Here is a 14,924-nt window from a genome sequence, read left to right on the forward strand (position 1 = left end):
ATATAATTATGTTGTGCTGAACAAAGTGTCATTAGAGAAGATGCAAATCCCAGGCTTTTCTACTCTTCTCAGGCCGGAGCTGAGTAGAAGGGACACTCGGTAGAGATGACAGTTCCCCTCTACCCTGTGTGCCTGTTCTGCTGCTAAGATAAGGAGCTGTCCTCGCACCTAACAGCCACAGGGTCTTGGCCACTCCATTATACTTCAGCTCATCCACATTCACCCAAGCAGATGGGCAGCACCTTGGTGTCCACTGACACTTAATGCCTTTAATTCAGTTTAAAATCCCAGTTCTGCCTGGTCTCGTTGTCTCTGCTGCAGGATGCTCAAGCAGGAATGTGTTACAGGCATTTTGCTGCTCTGTTTCCTCCTCATTGTGATCAGTGTTTCAGCAGGGGATGAGAGGGTGCCTCTCACAGGTACTTCAAGCACAGCCAACTCAGTTAAAAGAAAAGTGTCACAGTGCTCAGTGCTTTCATTAAAGGTATCTATGTGGATAGCACTGCCAGCTATTTCAGGGATTAAGAGCGGAGCACATGCTGGAGAGTGGCTGTTCAGTTTCAAAGCACTTGCCTTACTTGTCAGGTCCTCAACCCCATATCCCCTTTCCAGGGATGGAATAATGTGGAAATTCCAGTGTTTCTTCAGCTAGAGGAGATCCAGGACTTCTTTCCAGGGGAATTCCCAGGAACAGATGTCAATATGAGATACAGCTGAAGTTCTAGGTGTAGCCACATAGGGTCTGTTTTTTCAGGAAAAAGGGAGGAAACATGGCCTTTCTGAAATACTGAGGGCTGAGGGGGACACCCAGGGGAGTAGGATAACATACTCAAACGATGTGAACCCTGCACTAAGCAGCTGAGCACGAGTTGGGATCATTGCTGGAGAAGTCACATTTTTGCAGGTCATTCAGCAGCCACTGGTACATTACAATGGCAGTACAAGATTTATGCTGCCCAGCTGCTCATTAAAACTGTCAGGGCTGGGGCTCATGGCTGACAAGACAAACTTGATATAGCCACTTGTAAGTTACTCTCAAAAGGCAAATTTCTTCGGTAAAACTTTGTGAAGCAAACAAAACATTCAGATATATAAAGGGTCTCCCCTGTGCCTCATGTAACAGGAAACAGTGCTATGATTTTAAATTCTGGGGATTTAGCTCTGAGCAACAGTCTCCAGGTCATATGGATAAATCTTGAGAATCAATCCTTATGTGAGAAATGTATGCTATCATACAGATGTATTTTATTAAAAAAATGTTTTTCTCCATTTACTTTGGAGGATAGTTTATTTCTCTGGCTCTGAGATACATTGTGAAGTACCATAGTGCTGAGGTTAATCATACAGAAAAAGGAAGTTTGCTGAGTGTTTTAAGGGAAGACACTCAGTATTCAGAATCACATTCTGCAAGAGAGACTTACAGGAAGAAAAGCTTTTACAAGCAAGACACTTTCCAAGGGTGAGTGATTAAAGAGAATAACCCACTTTGAAATGGCAGAGGTCAACAGAGTGGACAAAAAAGGGAAAAAATATACTTCTGCTTCCAAGAGCTGCAATCCCACCTAATTGACAACCTGGTGAAAACACCTCTTTTGTTTCCTGCTTCTGAGTGGGATAGATTGCACTGTCACTGACTGTGAGGGTCCTATTCAAGGGTCAAAGAGTGAGGTCCTTCTTAATGCCCTCATTTATCTTCAAACAGTATCTTATTTACCTCATTTACAAATCTAAAATCATGTTTATTAAGCTCTATAAGATCTTTAGATAGCACTGGTCAAGGATAAAAAACTATCATTTGTTTCAGTTTAGCCTCTGAGACAAGGGCACTTGTATTATGGGTACTGATTTAGAGTTGCTGTTTTAGAGCCAGTAAGCTTTTTGGGTTGTGTTCAAGGAAATAAGCAGAGCAGGGTAAGACAATATTATCCTAGAACAGCACGCATAGTCTCTAGCTCTGATTACACACAGAATTTGCATTATGCCTCTTGGGAATGAAAAATAAGGAAAAAAAAAAAGCCAAAGTAAGGATTAACAAAGCTAACAAGACCCCGAGGGCTTCTTTCCAAAAGGCTTTACCTACAATCCCATCGGTTTAAAGCCTAGAGTAAAAATAAAGTATTTGTATGGAGAGACGAGAGGTAACTGTTCAGGATGAGAGTTTAAAAAAAAAATAGAATAAAGCTACCCGCTATAAGCAACTGGAATGTTTCCAAAACAACTTGTAAATCACAGAGAAGCCTGGCACTGTTCAATCTTGAAAAAGCAGCTGCACAAGTGTTTAATGTTTTTAAATAAGCAATGTGTCAAAGTGATGTGGGACTCAGCTCACATGAGAAGGACTTGGTGAGAATTTCTGCTTTCCTTGTGCACGTCTGCATTTAGGAGAGAAATGATGGACTTGCAAAACAGGTTATAAAATGTGTCTTCATACAGTGTTTTACAATATCCCCCAGGCCTGTGGTCACTGCTCTTGCCAAACCAAAATTCTGGGCTCCTAGTTCAGAGTAATCTCCTGAAGGGGAACTCCTTGACTCTAACCCACTTTTCAGGGTTAATAGCGATGTGGATAATGGAGAAACTCATCCTTGACAGACAGACTGATCTCGGGAAGACATCTAGGTTAGACATGCGTAGGGGACTAGAAATCATTCAGTGTTTTATCTTGAATCAAACCACAGACAGCCGGCTAGACAAAGATAATGTCTCCTATGTCCTCATTACAGCCCACATAGCGGTGGCCTTTGGTCTGGTACTGCCTGTGGAGGCAGATGAGTTCCAGCAGAAAGCAGCAGCAAAAGAGCACCCCCAGAGCTGAAGGTCAGGGCTGGGGCAGAGCTGCCCAGTTATGCCATGCCATGGAGCAGACTTGCTCAGTGGGAGGTTTTTCATGCCAAGAAGCTGTGTAGGTGATAGCAGACTTTTCTTGTTAATGAGAAACATGCATAAACAGGGGAAGTAAGCCCATGCAGAGCCCTGGGTGATGCAGGCAGATTGTTATCTGTGTCTGAGAGAGGCTAATCTGAAGATAACTAGGGTAGCTCTACATCTCACAGGCAGCAACAGGAACCATGTTGAGCAACATTTGTCAGTCTACTCTCCTTAATAGCAAGTGTCTGCCCAGAGGCCTCCTTAAATGCAATTAAACTCCTTAAAATGTGAACCTGAAGGTTAACAACATATTCAGCTTTTCCAGTCTCCCCTGCTAAAAATACACAAACTTTTACTCATCAATTTGCTAATCCTTGAAAAAAAAGTAGTCTTGGACAAGTTTTTCTGTTGCAGTGTATTATTTGCTTAATTGAGCTGGAATCAGCCAGTTTTGGGGAAAGAAGGAAAGAGGGATCTTCTGTCCCAGGGGTGTTGATAACTTGTTATTTTTTCCAGCACATTTCTTCTTTTTTCAGACTTGTCAGGCCCAGAGCTGACAACAGCTTCTTGCTTTGCCTCAATCACACGCTCCATCATGCAACAATAAAGGAAAACATTCCTCTTAAGTAAATTGGAAAAATTGACTCTCCACACTACAGCAGCTGAACTGCCTGCTAGGCTGTACAAAAGGAGTCTGAATAGCTGTGTTGCTACCTCAGTGCTGGACACTGTCAAGAGCTCAGCACGCAAAAGGTCTCTCTGCAGCCCAGTAAATACAATGCTGGCCAGAATGGGCTTGCTCTGAGCTGGTGATGCACAGCAGGCCAAGCCCCTTCAGCAACCTGTGCTTCAGCCCTCAGCCTGTAAAATCAGTGCCTTCCTTTGCAAAAGTCAGCTGAATTAATCTTGGCAGGGAAGGGAAAGGTCAGCTCCTCCTCCTGCTGGCACGATGCTCTGCCTTGGGAAGGTTGGCTGCTATGCAGCAATTTGGCCACAGTTTTGCACGGCATCCCAAAAGCCAGCGTTCTTGCCCTGCCTGCAGCCTCCTCTCCTGGCACCATGAAGCAGCTCTGAGGGGCTCCTGCCTCTGTGGCCAGCCTAGAACACATTGGAGGCTCATACAATTATTCAGCACTACAGGATGTGACTCCATCCTCGGTCACCTGCTGCCCTTTTCCAACTTGTTCTCAGACAGTCTGCCACCAGCCCTTCCCAGAGTTACCCGCAGCCCCTCAGCCCTTTACCACTTTCTTATCTGCATTCCAGGCTTTATTCCACGTAACCCAGCATATGGTAACAGCTCTAAGGAAGCACTGCCCCACCACACTGTCCTGTCACACCCCCACATCCACACTGCTCGCTCCCTCCCAGCCAGAACATGCAGGGACCAGAGGGGCTGGAGGGCAGGGACACGAGCGACTGACAGCTGAGCAATGGTGAGAGCCCTTCTTGTGGCAGCACAGTTACAGCCTGAGCTCACATAAAACCCGACTCTTTCTCCTCAGAAGAGGGCCCATGCTGTTTTCCACCTACTTTATTGTACTCATGGGCCTGCAGTACCTTCACTACTAGCTGCTGGGACAGCTGACATTTTTTTCCTTATACACACAAATATATATTTAGTAAAGTCATATTCTGTAGTGAACTTGAAGATGCTGAGTGACCTTCCTGACTGGTAGACAAGTCTCCAGGGCAGTTCAGGAAGTGGCTGCCAAGTCAGTCCTCTCTTTGTTTATCACTGAATGCCAGAATAGGTTATAAAAAAAAAAAACACACACAACCAAAAACCCAAAAAAAGCATCACCTTGATCTTTTCACTCTGTAATGTCAGGTTCAGCCTCTCACCTATTCAGAGGAAATCAAAGCTATAAATAGTCCTACCCTGCTTTCATGCCTTAGTTTACAGAATTAAGAATTCTTCTTTCCAGTATTGAAAGCTTCAGGGCTTCCACTGAAAGAGGCCAACTGTTTTGTTTAAAGTGACCATTTAAAAAATAACTGCGGCTCCATTACAGTGATAACAGAAGTAACCAAACACACTTTCTGATGGACCCTTCTGCCTGCAGTCTGATGAGCCAGAGATTGTTTTGAGAGTTTTGACTTGGGAAGGGTGGAGTGTATATTTACTCCTTGGATTGTGCCATGCCAACTGAAAATTCCCTTCAATATCAGTGTAACAACAGTCTAGGAGCATTGCAGTGTTATTAATGGCACATGAGGAGTCTATTTCAGCCTGCAAAAAGCTCAGCTCTCCAATATGCCTAGGGGCATATAATTGCCTCTGTGGGAACATTGCTGGGCCTTTTCAAGTACATTTAAGTACCTGATAGGAGTTGACTGTAGATCTACACTGATTAAATAAACTGAACACATTCTATCTTTATACACAAAGGAGGAAGAAGCTGAAGAAAGGAAGGTTATGGGTTTTGGGGAGATCACAGATGACACACTAGTACAGAAAATATTCGTTTTACTTTTTTTTTTTTTCACCACTATCCCTCTGTGAATCTTTGAAGTATTTCTTCAAGAACCTGGACCTTAGAGATCGGGAAGAGATGCTGCTCTTCTGAGACATCTCTTCTGAGAGCTGCTGTTTGCCCTTCAGCTTGCCCACAGCCTGGCTCAGTATCACTTGTGGGATTCCTCAGGCTGGCAGGGACAGCAGGAGATCTCTAACCCAAAATCCTGCTAAAACCAGGACCATGAGGTCAAGCCAAGTCACTCAAGGCTTCATCCAGCCCAAAACACCTCCTAAAAAAATCTGCAAGTGCTACCCAAATAAATGTCTTCATCTTAGAAGTCAGGGCCAGGTATACCAGCACATACACCAGTTTATTCCCTTTAGCTATGAAGTGAAGGATCCCATCTTTCTGACCTCAGTCTGTACTGCAGATTTCTATCTCCATCTTCATTTTAGTTCAGAAGGGATACAAAATAAATGCAATTAAAATTAATTTTTTAATGGCAGATTGTCTTCTTATTGGTTGTTTTCCGGAATCTTCTGTTTTCTGAGCATTACCAACGTTGTAAGGTTTTTCCCTGCATTTGTGATGGTTATTTTTCTTTCTGGAAAAAAAAATTCTGCCTATCTTCACTCTACTTCCTGATTCCAGGAGGCAGAGTGTTAGCAAGAAGACTTGCAAAACTGAGGAAGCTATTGCAAGAGCTGTCAACACTTGCACAAAAATATTCATATCACTAAGTTCATCAACACGACTGGCCCCTCGCATTGAAGGAGTTAAATAGTGTATTAATAGCTTGCAGCAACCAAGCTATCCTCCTGTTTTTTCCCATGACCTCATTTGTGTGGAACTACAATGCAGTTCACGTGGGAAAATGCCACCTGACCATAGTGTGACATGTTAGCAGCAAGTACTTTAGTCTGAGTTTGTTAATCCAGCCTCAGCATGATGTATTAAAATAAACATTAACAAAATTGAACAGGGAAATCTGCCGTAAATGACCATATTTGGCCATGTTAGCTGGGTGCCAGAGGAGTGCAATAGGCCAGTCTATTGTCAGCATCTGGAGGTGCTTGAGCCAACAGTTGTTCCTACTCAATCTGCCCCTCTTCCCTGCCCTGTGCATGCCCTCACACAGAGCTGGGATGCACTGACCCATGCAGGCACGCACAGGAATTTGTCTCCTGCTTGCCTGAGCTCTGCCATCATGCCAGGCATGCCCACAGCCCTCTCCTCAGGCTGGCTGGGATGTAAAGACCAGGGCTTTCAGCAGCTTTGCTTAGAGCTAAGCCTGCAAAGATGAGCAGTGTCCATCCCCCTGTTGCTCTAATGCCCCTCTGTAAACATGCTGCTGCCTGATTACTGTTGTTTAATTTCTGTTACTGTTACAGGAGAGTCAGAATGACTGCACGTGCCCTTTTTATCTGTGCAAATGGCATTAGTCTATAAAATAAAAATATATAAAATATAAAATAAAAATATATAAAATATACAAAATATTAAAAATATATAATATATATAAAATATAGTTTATATATAAAATATATAAGATATATAAAAATATATATTTTATATAAAATATATAAAATATATAAAATATAAATATATAAGATAAAAAACTGTGGAGTTTTTCCCATGCATGCTTGGGAAGGAGGAATGGCAGTGTTGAAGTGACTGAACTGACTTTATTATGATTGGCCAAGTTGACTTTGAGAATCAAGCTTGCTTTCACATCTTTAGACTGCATCTATTTGGGATCATTAAGCCAAGGAATTATGTTGTAAAATCTTAGCACTTCAGTAGTCTTTTCCTGTTGATTTCACATTTCCTAACATCCAACATAGAAAGGAACATCTTTGTTCATCTGAATTTACATTTGGCCTCCCCAGCAAGGCCTGCCTTCCTGCTTCCTCTGTATCTGGTGTAACTTCTTTCTGTCCTGATAGAATTTGCTGGTAGATGTTCACTGGTGGATGCACAAAGTGGTCAGATCCTCACAAACTTTCATGACAAGCAGGTAAAAGCAGTTAGAGAATTAATCAGTCAGGTTAAACTACTGCTGTGTGTTTTACTTGAGTTGTAATCCTTTCCTAAATTCCTCCTGTCTCGAGCATTTCATACCAAACTCATCTGCACTTCCTGAGCTCAGTCTCACATTAAGAAAGGTCAAATAAGGTGACCAGGGCAGACATTGGATTTCTTTATCAACACTGTTTTTTGCTACCAGGCTTGCAGTTTTGCAGCAACACTCAGTGATTGCTCTTAAACTGCTTTGGAGTGCAGTAATTGCCTGCACCTTTTCTGTCAAGGTATATTGTAGGTCCTTACCACAAGCTCATACCACATAGCCTGGAGTACAGCTGCTGTCCATAAACCAGAAATTGAGCTACTGCGTCCAATGGCACCGTGCCTCATCCTTCAAAGGAGATATTAATCATGTTCTGGACATTTTTGTATTACTTGGAGATAATTTATTTCAGTTTTCCTATTTGATTTCGCTAAGGTTATTTCAAGACTCTCTTACATTCCAGCTTATTCAGAGTTGGTCTGCAGAGAAGCTTGGAGAGTCAGAGCACAGAGAACTTTAAGTCTCATAATTTTCTCCTAATAAATGAAATAGCCACAATAAAGCCAAGGCTTCACTACAAACCCCTCCTTCAGTTGTGCACTCATTGATTTTGGGGGCTCAACCCAGCCTTGGCCCCATGTGTTTTGAAAGATGCTTTTGAACAACTGTGTCTGGTGGCAGATTGCCCCCCACAGGTACAGCTTAAAAGAGGAAGCACAGCAGCTCCACAACATGGGCTCATGTGGACTGCCTCCAAAAATACACCTCCAAGTGAGCTAAACCATTGCAGCAATGGGAGAGGCAGGAGCAGGGTTACAGGAGATGGGCAGCTATGGCAAGATCAGACCAGCCTCAAAGTCCTTATGACATGAAGAGTTCAAGATGGACTTAGCAAATAAATGTCATTGTTATTTCTATTTTTAAAAATTTAATAATATGAGCAATGTGTTGTTTATTTTGTGAAATTGCAGATACTTCTCTTTAGTGCCATTTTGTTTACTTGGAAAGAATCACATCCTTTTTTCTTGGTACAGAAGAGCTTGGAAAACAATTACTACACAACCCACACCAAAGCATATGTAAAAGATTCCTGAGAAGCATGTGATCAATTAATATGTTTTGTGAAATCAAGTTATCTTCAGATATTATTCACAAAATTTCCCAGAAAAAAAGAAACTTAACCTCAGTTTATGGTGATAGAGCATTCATCTATTAAAGGAGGAATGGAGCATTCCTCTATTAAAGGAGAAATTTACTCCTGTGCAGGTGCCTTCATGACTCTTTGTGAAAGTAAAAGCTACTGTCACTACCTGCACCACATCGTCTGTGGTACTCAGATGCTTCTTCCAAACTCTTAGTATACAGTACTTCAGAAGTGCACATGTACTTTAAACTTCTGATTCATCCCTTTTTAATACTGCTGCAATGGAGCTGAGGTCAGCAGGATGACTTCTGAAGGTATATCCATGAAAAGGAGAGGGAATTACAGCTTGAGGCTGCCACCAGTTTGCTGAGAAGAGCCAAGAGCAGAAGCCAGCTGAGGAAGGGGTGCTCAGTTTATGAGGCTGGGGCTCTATCTCAGAGTGAAGCAGAAGTAAGGGGCAACTCTTAGAACAGAAAGTGCAAAAAGTAGTCAATATTTTGGCAATACTGCATCTCTAAATGGTAGAAATCTTGCAACAAGCTTTAACTCTGGGAGATTTTCACTGCTTTGAGTGAGAAGTAAGGGATCCTTCAGGCGAAGTGCAAAACCACAGAGATCCAAGGCTTTGAAACTTGACAGGTTTCTCAGCTTTCTGATGAACCACATGGTACCTGGTATCAGCTGTTTGGCCTCTTCTATACCACTGATACTACTGGTATTTAGCCTTCCTGTCTCTGGAAGAATTACAACCAAAAAGATGCAGAAGAAAAATTTTAAAGTCCAGTCTCCTGTTCACTCTAAGGGCTACTTCACAGGAGAGGTGAAAACTTCTCCCCCAAAAAAGGGAAAGAGGTTTCATTTCTTTATTCTCTTACCTAGTGGGTTCTTTGGGGATTTCCATTTGAAAAGAGAAATCACAATGAAATACAGTCTTCTCATCAGAAAACTATACTTCCCTAAATCACCAAATATCAACAGAGTTTCTATGAGGAAAAGAAATAGTAAAACAATGAATCACCCTTATTTGGCAGTGCAATGCCAAGAAGATTCTGAAGAAATTTTTTTTGTCTATATGGAGCACAACCTCTGTACCATCATCATGATCCTGGAATCCTGACTGAAAAGCGGGATGAAATGAGAATGGCTCTACAAAATATCCAGGGACAAGAAGCAGCTGGCAAGTTTATTCAAAATAGTAAGCTGGTTGCAACTTGAAGTTTGCTATGTTGCAACTTGAATTTTAACTGAAGGAAGGCTCTCCATAAAATCAAAACTCTATATGTCAAGGCAAATTCAGATTTCAGTTTACATCTGAATGCATTAACTGTGTGGAGTCTAATGAGTTGAAGTGAGGTAAGGAGGGGAATTTGTTCCTGCTCTTCGAAGGCTTTAGGAGGAGCCAGCTCTCCGAAAGGGACAAGCAGCTGTCACTGCAGCATGGCACACAGATCACTGCTGATGTGTCAGCCCAGAAAGGAAAGAGATTTTCTGAAGTTAAAGAATAGATGTTTGGAAAAACCCTGCCAGTCCACAGTGGTCATCAGGTTATTCAGCTGGGGTGTTTCACATATTTTCAGGAGTGTAACACCCAACTTCCAATTTACTTGCATTCCACAGCAAGAGAGTATCTCTGGGGGTGCTCAGAGGTCTCCTACCCTGACACTTACAGAATACCAGGGATGAGTGAAGGTAACATCGTCAGTCTGAGTCAACCCAGACATACCAGCTTACTTGTCAAGGAAGGTCAAGTTCCAAATTATTTTAAAGCATTTAGATATATTTTAATTTTATTTCTGAAAATAGTTTAGAAGGCAGTATAGTAATGTAGTTAAAAAGCTAAAAAACTAATTAATTCTGTGACACAGAGGATTTACCATCTCCCCTTGTACTAGGTAGAATCCTTTGGCTTTTTTAACACAAATTAATTCAATTTCCTTTAAACTTAAAATCTGGGGTACTTACCCTAAATGAGAAAGGAAGCAAAGGAGAGACCACTTCTGTACCTAGTGTGCTCTTGTCAACACAGTGCAGGATGGAGAACTGAGAGGCTTTCTACCAATTGACGTGCAACACTGACAGAACTCAAGCTAAAAATAATGTGAATATCCACCACAGGAATGCATGAGCCTCGTGGCTGCTGGGATTGTTGCATGTGAAGGCAGCTCTCCTGCTTTACAAATGAGAGATAAATTTTAACTACCCTCCTCCACTTTGCAACATGTATGAATGTGGTGGAAACTGATTTAATTCTTGCTTCCACCAGGAAGCTTTTGTCCCAGTACATCCTTTGCAATAAGGTAGTGATAAATTAGAAAATGCAAGCAAGTTGGAAAAGCATGGCAGCAAAATCTCTCTAGATAGCCTAGCTCAGTGACATTTTTGTACTACCTTTTACTTTGCCTGTCCTAAAAGAAATCTGATTTTATGGCACAGGACATGAGTGAAGATGTAACGTTTCTATAAATTACATATTTTAGGATTACATGCTTTGATTTTTTAAACTTTTATCCAAAGGAAAACTTGGATCATCAAAAACCAATTCCCCACCATGAAAAATTTAAGTCCTAAGCCGAGTTCAAATAGCTAAATAAAGAAAAGGTTTCTCTACCCTGCAGCTAGCCCTTGCCCTTGTATTCTTAATTGAACACCTGAAGTTGTGGCAAAAGGTTTACTGCTCCTGCCCTCCCACGGTAGCACTGAACACTGAACTCCTCTGCAGCTGGGTGCTCCCAGGAGCAGGCAGATGAGAGAGAAAGCTTCCCAGGGGGATGCAGCAGCCAGGGAACTGCACCCTGTGCAGGAGCAGTGCTGTGACAGATTGTTGTCTGGTCTTGAGATTAGAACAGTTTAAGAGATTCTGGCTTTAAAGTCTGTTTACAATGCAGAGGTATGTGAAGAAATATAGGAGAAGGAAAAACTATTTGAGGAACTGTAAAAGTTCATTTGAACAAGGGGAAAGTGATGTTGCACACTGATCTGCAGAAACACAAGGTTTTTAGTAAAGAATAGAACAGTTTCACTGGAGAGCTGGCTTTGGGACAGAGCTCAGTGGCAGATGATTTAAATGTGTTCAGATAAATAAATAGCATGAAGTTATTTTTATTAACTCTTTTGAGTGTGTGTTTCTATGACTATTCTAAAACTCAGGTATTTCCAAATATTCCTTTGAAAGTGGAAATCATGTACCTTACACATCCATTTACATAGAGGGCTGGATTAGACGTGGCTGATGTTGAACTGGGTTAATTTTCACTTGCTCATGGCAGGCTTGGCTATCCAGCTGGGAATAGCATCGATCCCAGCAGCCACTTGCTTCCCTGGTTGGAAACAGTTTAGGAGTGAATTGTTGTTCAGTGTGACTGTTTGAGGTGCATGAAAAGGCAACGTAGCAGATGTTAGATGACTGGTGACCCCCAAATTCAGTGCCTTAAATAGAGAGAGTCAGTGAGTTAACCAGGCTTAATCTGCCAATGCTTTTCACTTCCCTCAAGACTTCCAGCTGGTGAAAGGCAGCTCCCCTCACTGGATCAAAGCACTGGCCTCCTCATCTGGAGGTGCTTTATTTCCCTATTGTGAGTCTGTAAATGATAACAGAAGGTGCAGAACCACAGGGGAGCTGAAGTAAAGCATCTGCAGGAAATATTAACTGAACTACATCATAAAAGCAAGACCTGCTGCCAGTCACAAGAGGAACCTTTTCAGAGCAAGTGAGATTACATAAATATTGGTGATCACAAGAGGACAGAGTACCTTAACCAGAGCAAGACCAGAAAATGTAAAGACCTTACTTGATTTTTCTTCTTTAATGTTGTACTCCAGCACACCAGGAGCCTCGTTCTGCACTGGCAGGCGGACTGCAAGGACCATGTTGCTCACATTGCCCTCTTTCCTAACTAAGAATATCTGAAAAAGGAGAAAAAAATCAAGAGCTCAGCTACATTATATGAGCTTCTAAACTTTATTTTAGATCATTGGCAATGTAGATTTTATCAGTTCAATCCACCTTTAAATAGCCTTATTTTAGCTTCATTCCACTTAGCTAAGCTTTATACAACAAAAAATAATGGAGAAAGGGACATTTCATCTAAGTGAAATTCAGACCTGTGAAGGGATTCACAAAATTTCTATGCATCACTGATGTCCCACTTATGCCTAAAGCAAACTATTTCACTAACTGAAGATTTAAAACTGCACTCCCAGTTTGTTAAGTGATGGTCCTCACACCAGTGCCCTAAATCACAGATGAGTCACCCTAGAATGTCCCAGTCCAGGTCTAAAGCAAGGGAGTCACTTGTACATTTAGTTGGTAGGGATTTGAATGTCCATGAGAGGAACATAAGGCCAAAGGCTCTGGTGGCCACAGTGTCCATGGCAGAGCTTTTTATGGAACTATAAGATCATTCAGCCTGGCAGATATCCTGGGAGAATCCTTCTCCAAAGGAAGCCATGGGTGAAGCCATGAGGCCAGACCAAGTTTCTCAGGGATTTGTATGTACAAGTCTGGAGAGTGTCCAAAGCTGGAGACTGCACAGCCCTCTTGGAAACCTGTCCCACCACTTACTGTCCTCACAGGGACAAAATGCTTCCCCGCACCCAGTCTGGACCCCTCTGGTTTCAATGTACACTGCTGCCTCTTGTCCTCCCACCCTGCAGCACTGAGCACAGCCTGGCTTCATCTTCGCCGTGACCTCCCTGCAGGTACCAGGGGTTGCTGTGTGGTTCCCTGAAGGTGTTTCTGGCTGAACAAGCCCTGGTTCCACAGCCTCTCCTCAGTGGGTCTGTGCCCAGCTCGCTGGCCACCATCCCTACAGGCCCTTTCCCACAGAGCTGCTCCACCAAGCAAAAGGAAAAAATGCCTCATTCTTTGTATTATGTGAAATCTATTATGTGAGATCCTAAGTGTGTTTCTAATTAAAGCTCATTGTCAGGGATATTTTTAGCTTTTATTTTGAAGGTGCCAATACAAAGACAAAATAATCTTCACTTTCATCTGTTCTTTGACAGTAAGCTTAGGGAGAAAGGAGTCAAATTTTTAAAAAACTGAATTAAAAAAATCAAGCTAATTTTGTAGCCTGGATATTAATTTTAGAAAGAGAAGTGCGAGTTGATAAAATCATTAATCAACTGTAATATATACAAATTTAGCAAAAAACCATTAATTTCTTGGGCAGAGGAATGTTTAAAAAGCTTGTCTAGAAGCCAGGACTTTTCTCTGCATGAGTCCCAGCCATAAGGGTGTTTCCAGTCACTTTGAAGCACCCATGCTGAACACACAGCTTTGGGGCTGCTTCACAACAGGATGTGTGAACACGGTGCTGTCAACATGGCCTCTGAGTTCAGGAGAAATGGAGCCTCAGGGGCTCAGGTCCACCATCATGGCAGAGAAAAATGCAAATAACTGCACAGGTGTGTGCCCTAAACAGGCTGATTTCTAGTGCAAGACAGTCCCCACCTCCTGTTGCAATGTCTGCAGGTAAGGTACCTGCAGGGAGAGGCTCTTCCTTGGCCAGGTCCTACCACCCACATGGCAGCGCTGTCCCCACGACTGCCAGACAACACCATCTTATATTGCTACATCTGAAATTTAATCTAAGCAAGCAGGGAAATGAAACCTGGAAATGAATCACTTCTTTTTTCCTGATCGGCACGCCTGGTTGCCATGGATCCAGAGGCTAAAATTGGACTCTGGCTGTTCAGAGAAGTAGGAGATGGTTTTTCTGAGCTGTACGTAGCCCGGAGTACTGTACTTCCCCTGGGTCAGGGCTGGGATTGAAACCAGCCTCTTCTGTTTTCACCACAGGTGGGAATGGTGCTGCCCAGTTTCAGGTGGGCTCCCAGAGGGCAGGAGATTCTGCCCTTGCCGAGGGACAGCGGTGATGCACCGCCTCTCCTGCCGGCTGTGCCGGAGGCTGTGCCCAAGGACAGCGGGAGCAGGAGGAGCAGAGGCAGATGCTCCCCCAGAGCACTCAGCGCTGGGAATCCCTGCCTGCAGGGAAGGGACAGTGCCTCAGGAGGCCTGGGGCCACGCATGGCTCCAGCACAGTCATGCACATCTCCACTTACAGACAGAGCAGAAAAACAAAGAGGATTACTTCATCTAATGAAGAAATCTGATTCAGGGTGAGGCGCACTGCACAGTCCGGGCTGCTCAGGTGAATCCCACTGGAGGGTGTCACTCGGCTGTGCCAGCATTTAGCCCTGGGATAGAGTGACTCGGCCAAGGGACAGGTCCAAACTTCCTCAGAGCAGCTGTGCCCTGACATCAGCTCAGGTCATTTACACCTGCCCTTCCCAAAGGATCCAGCCAGGACATCCACAGCCAGCTGTGCCTCACCTCTCAGACCTCTCAGGAAAGGGGAGCAGCTCCCTTCAGCACAGAGCT

The 14,924-nt window shown here is 43.1% G+C and overlaps 1 protein-coding gene across 1 annotated transcript in view; it reads right to left on the minus strand.

Annotated features, from left to right (window-relative positions):
* Window positions 1-14,924, minus strand: part of RIN3 (Ras and Rab interactor 3) — a 47,524-nt gene that overhangs the window by 32,043 nt on the left and 557 nt on the right. Inside the window, exon 2 of the mRNA XM_021531960.2 lies at window positions 12,331-12,445. Coding sequence (XP_021387635.2) covers window positions 12,331-12,445 — 115 coding nt within the window. The remainder of the gene's footprint in view (window positions 1-12,330; window positions 12,446-14,924) is intronic.

Source organism: Lonchura striata, chromosome 6 (genome assembly GCF_046129695.1).
Source record: "Lonchura striata isolate bLonStr1 chromosome 6, bLonStr1.mat, whole genome shotgun sequence".
Lineage (NCBI taxonomy): Eukaryota > Metazoa > Chordata > Aves > Passeriformes > Estrildidae > Lonchura > Lonchura striata.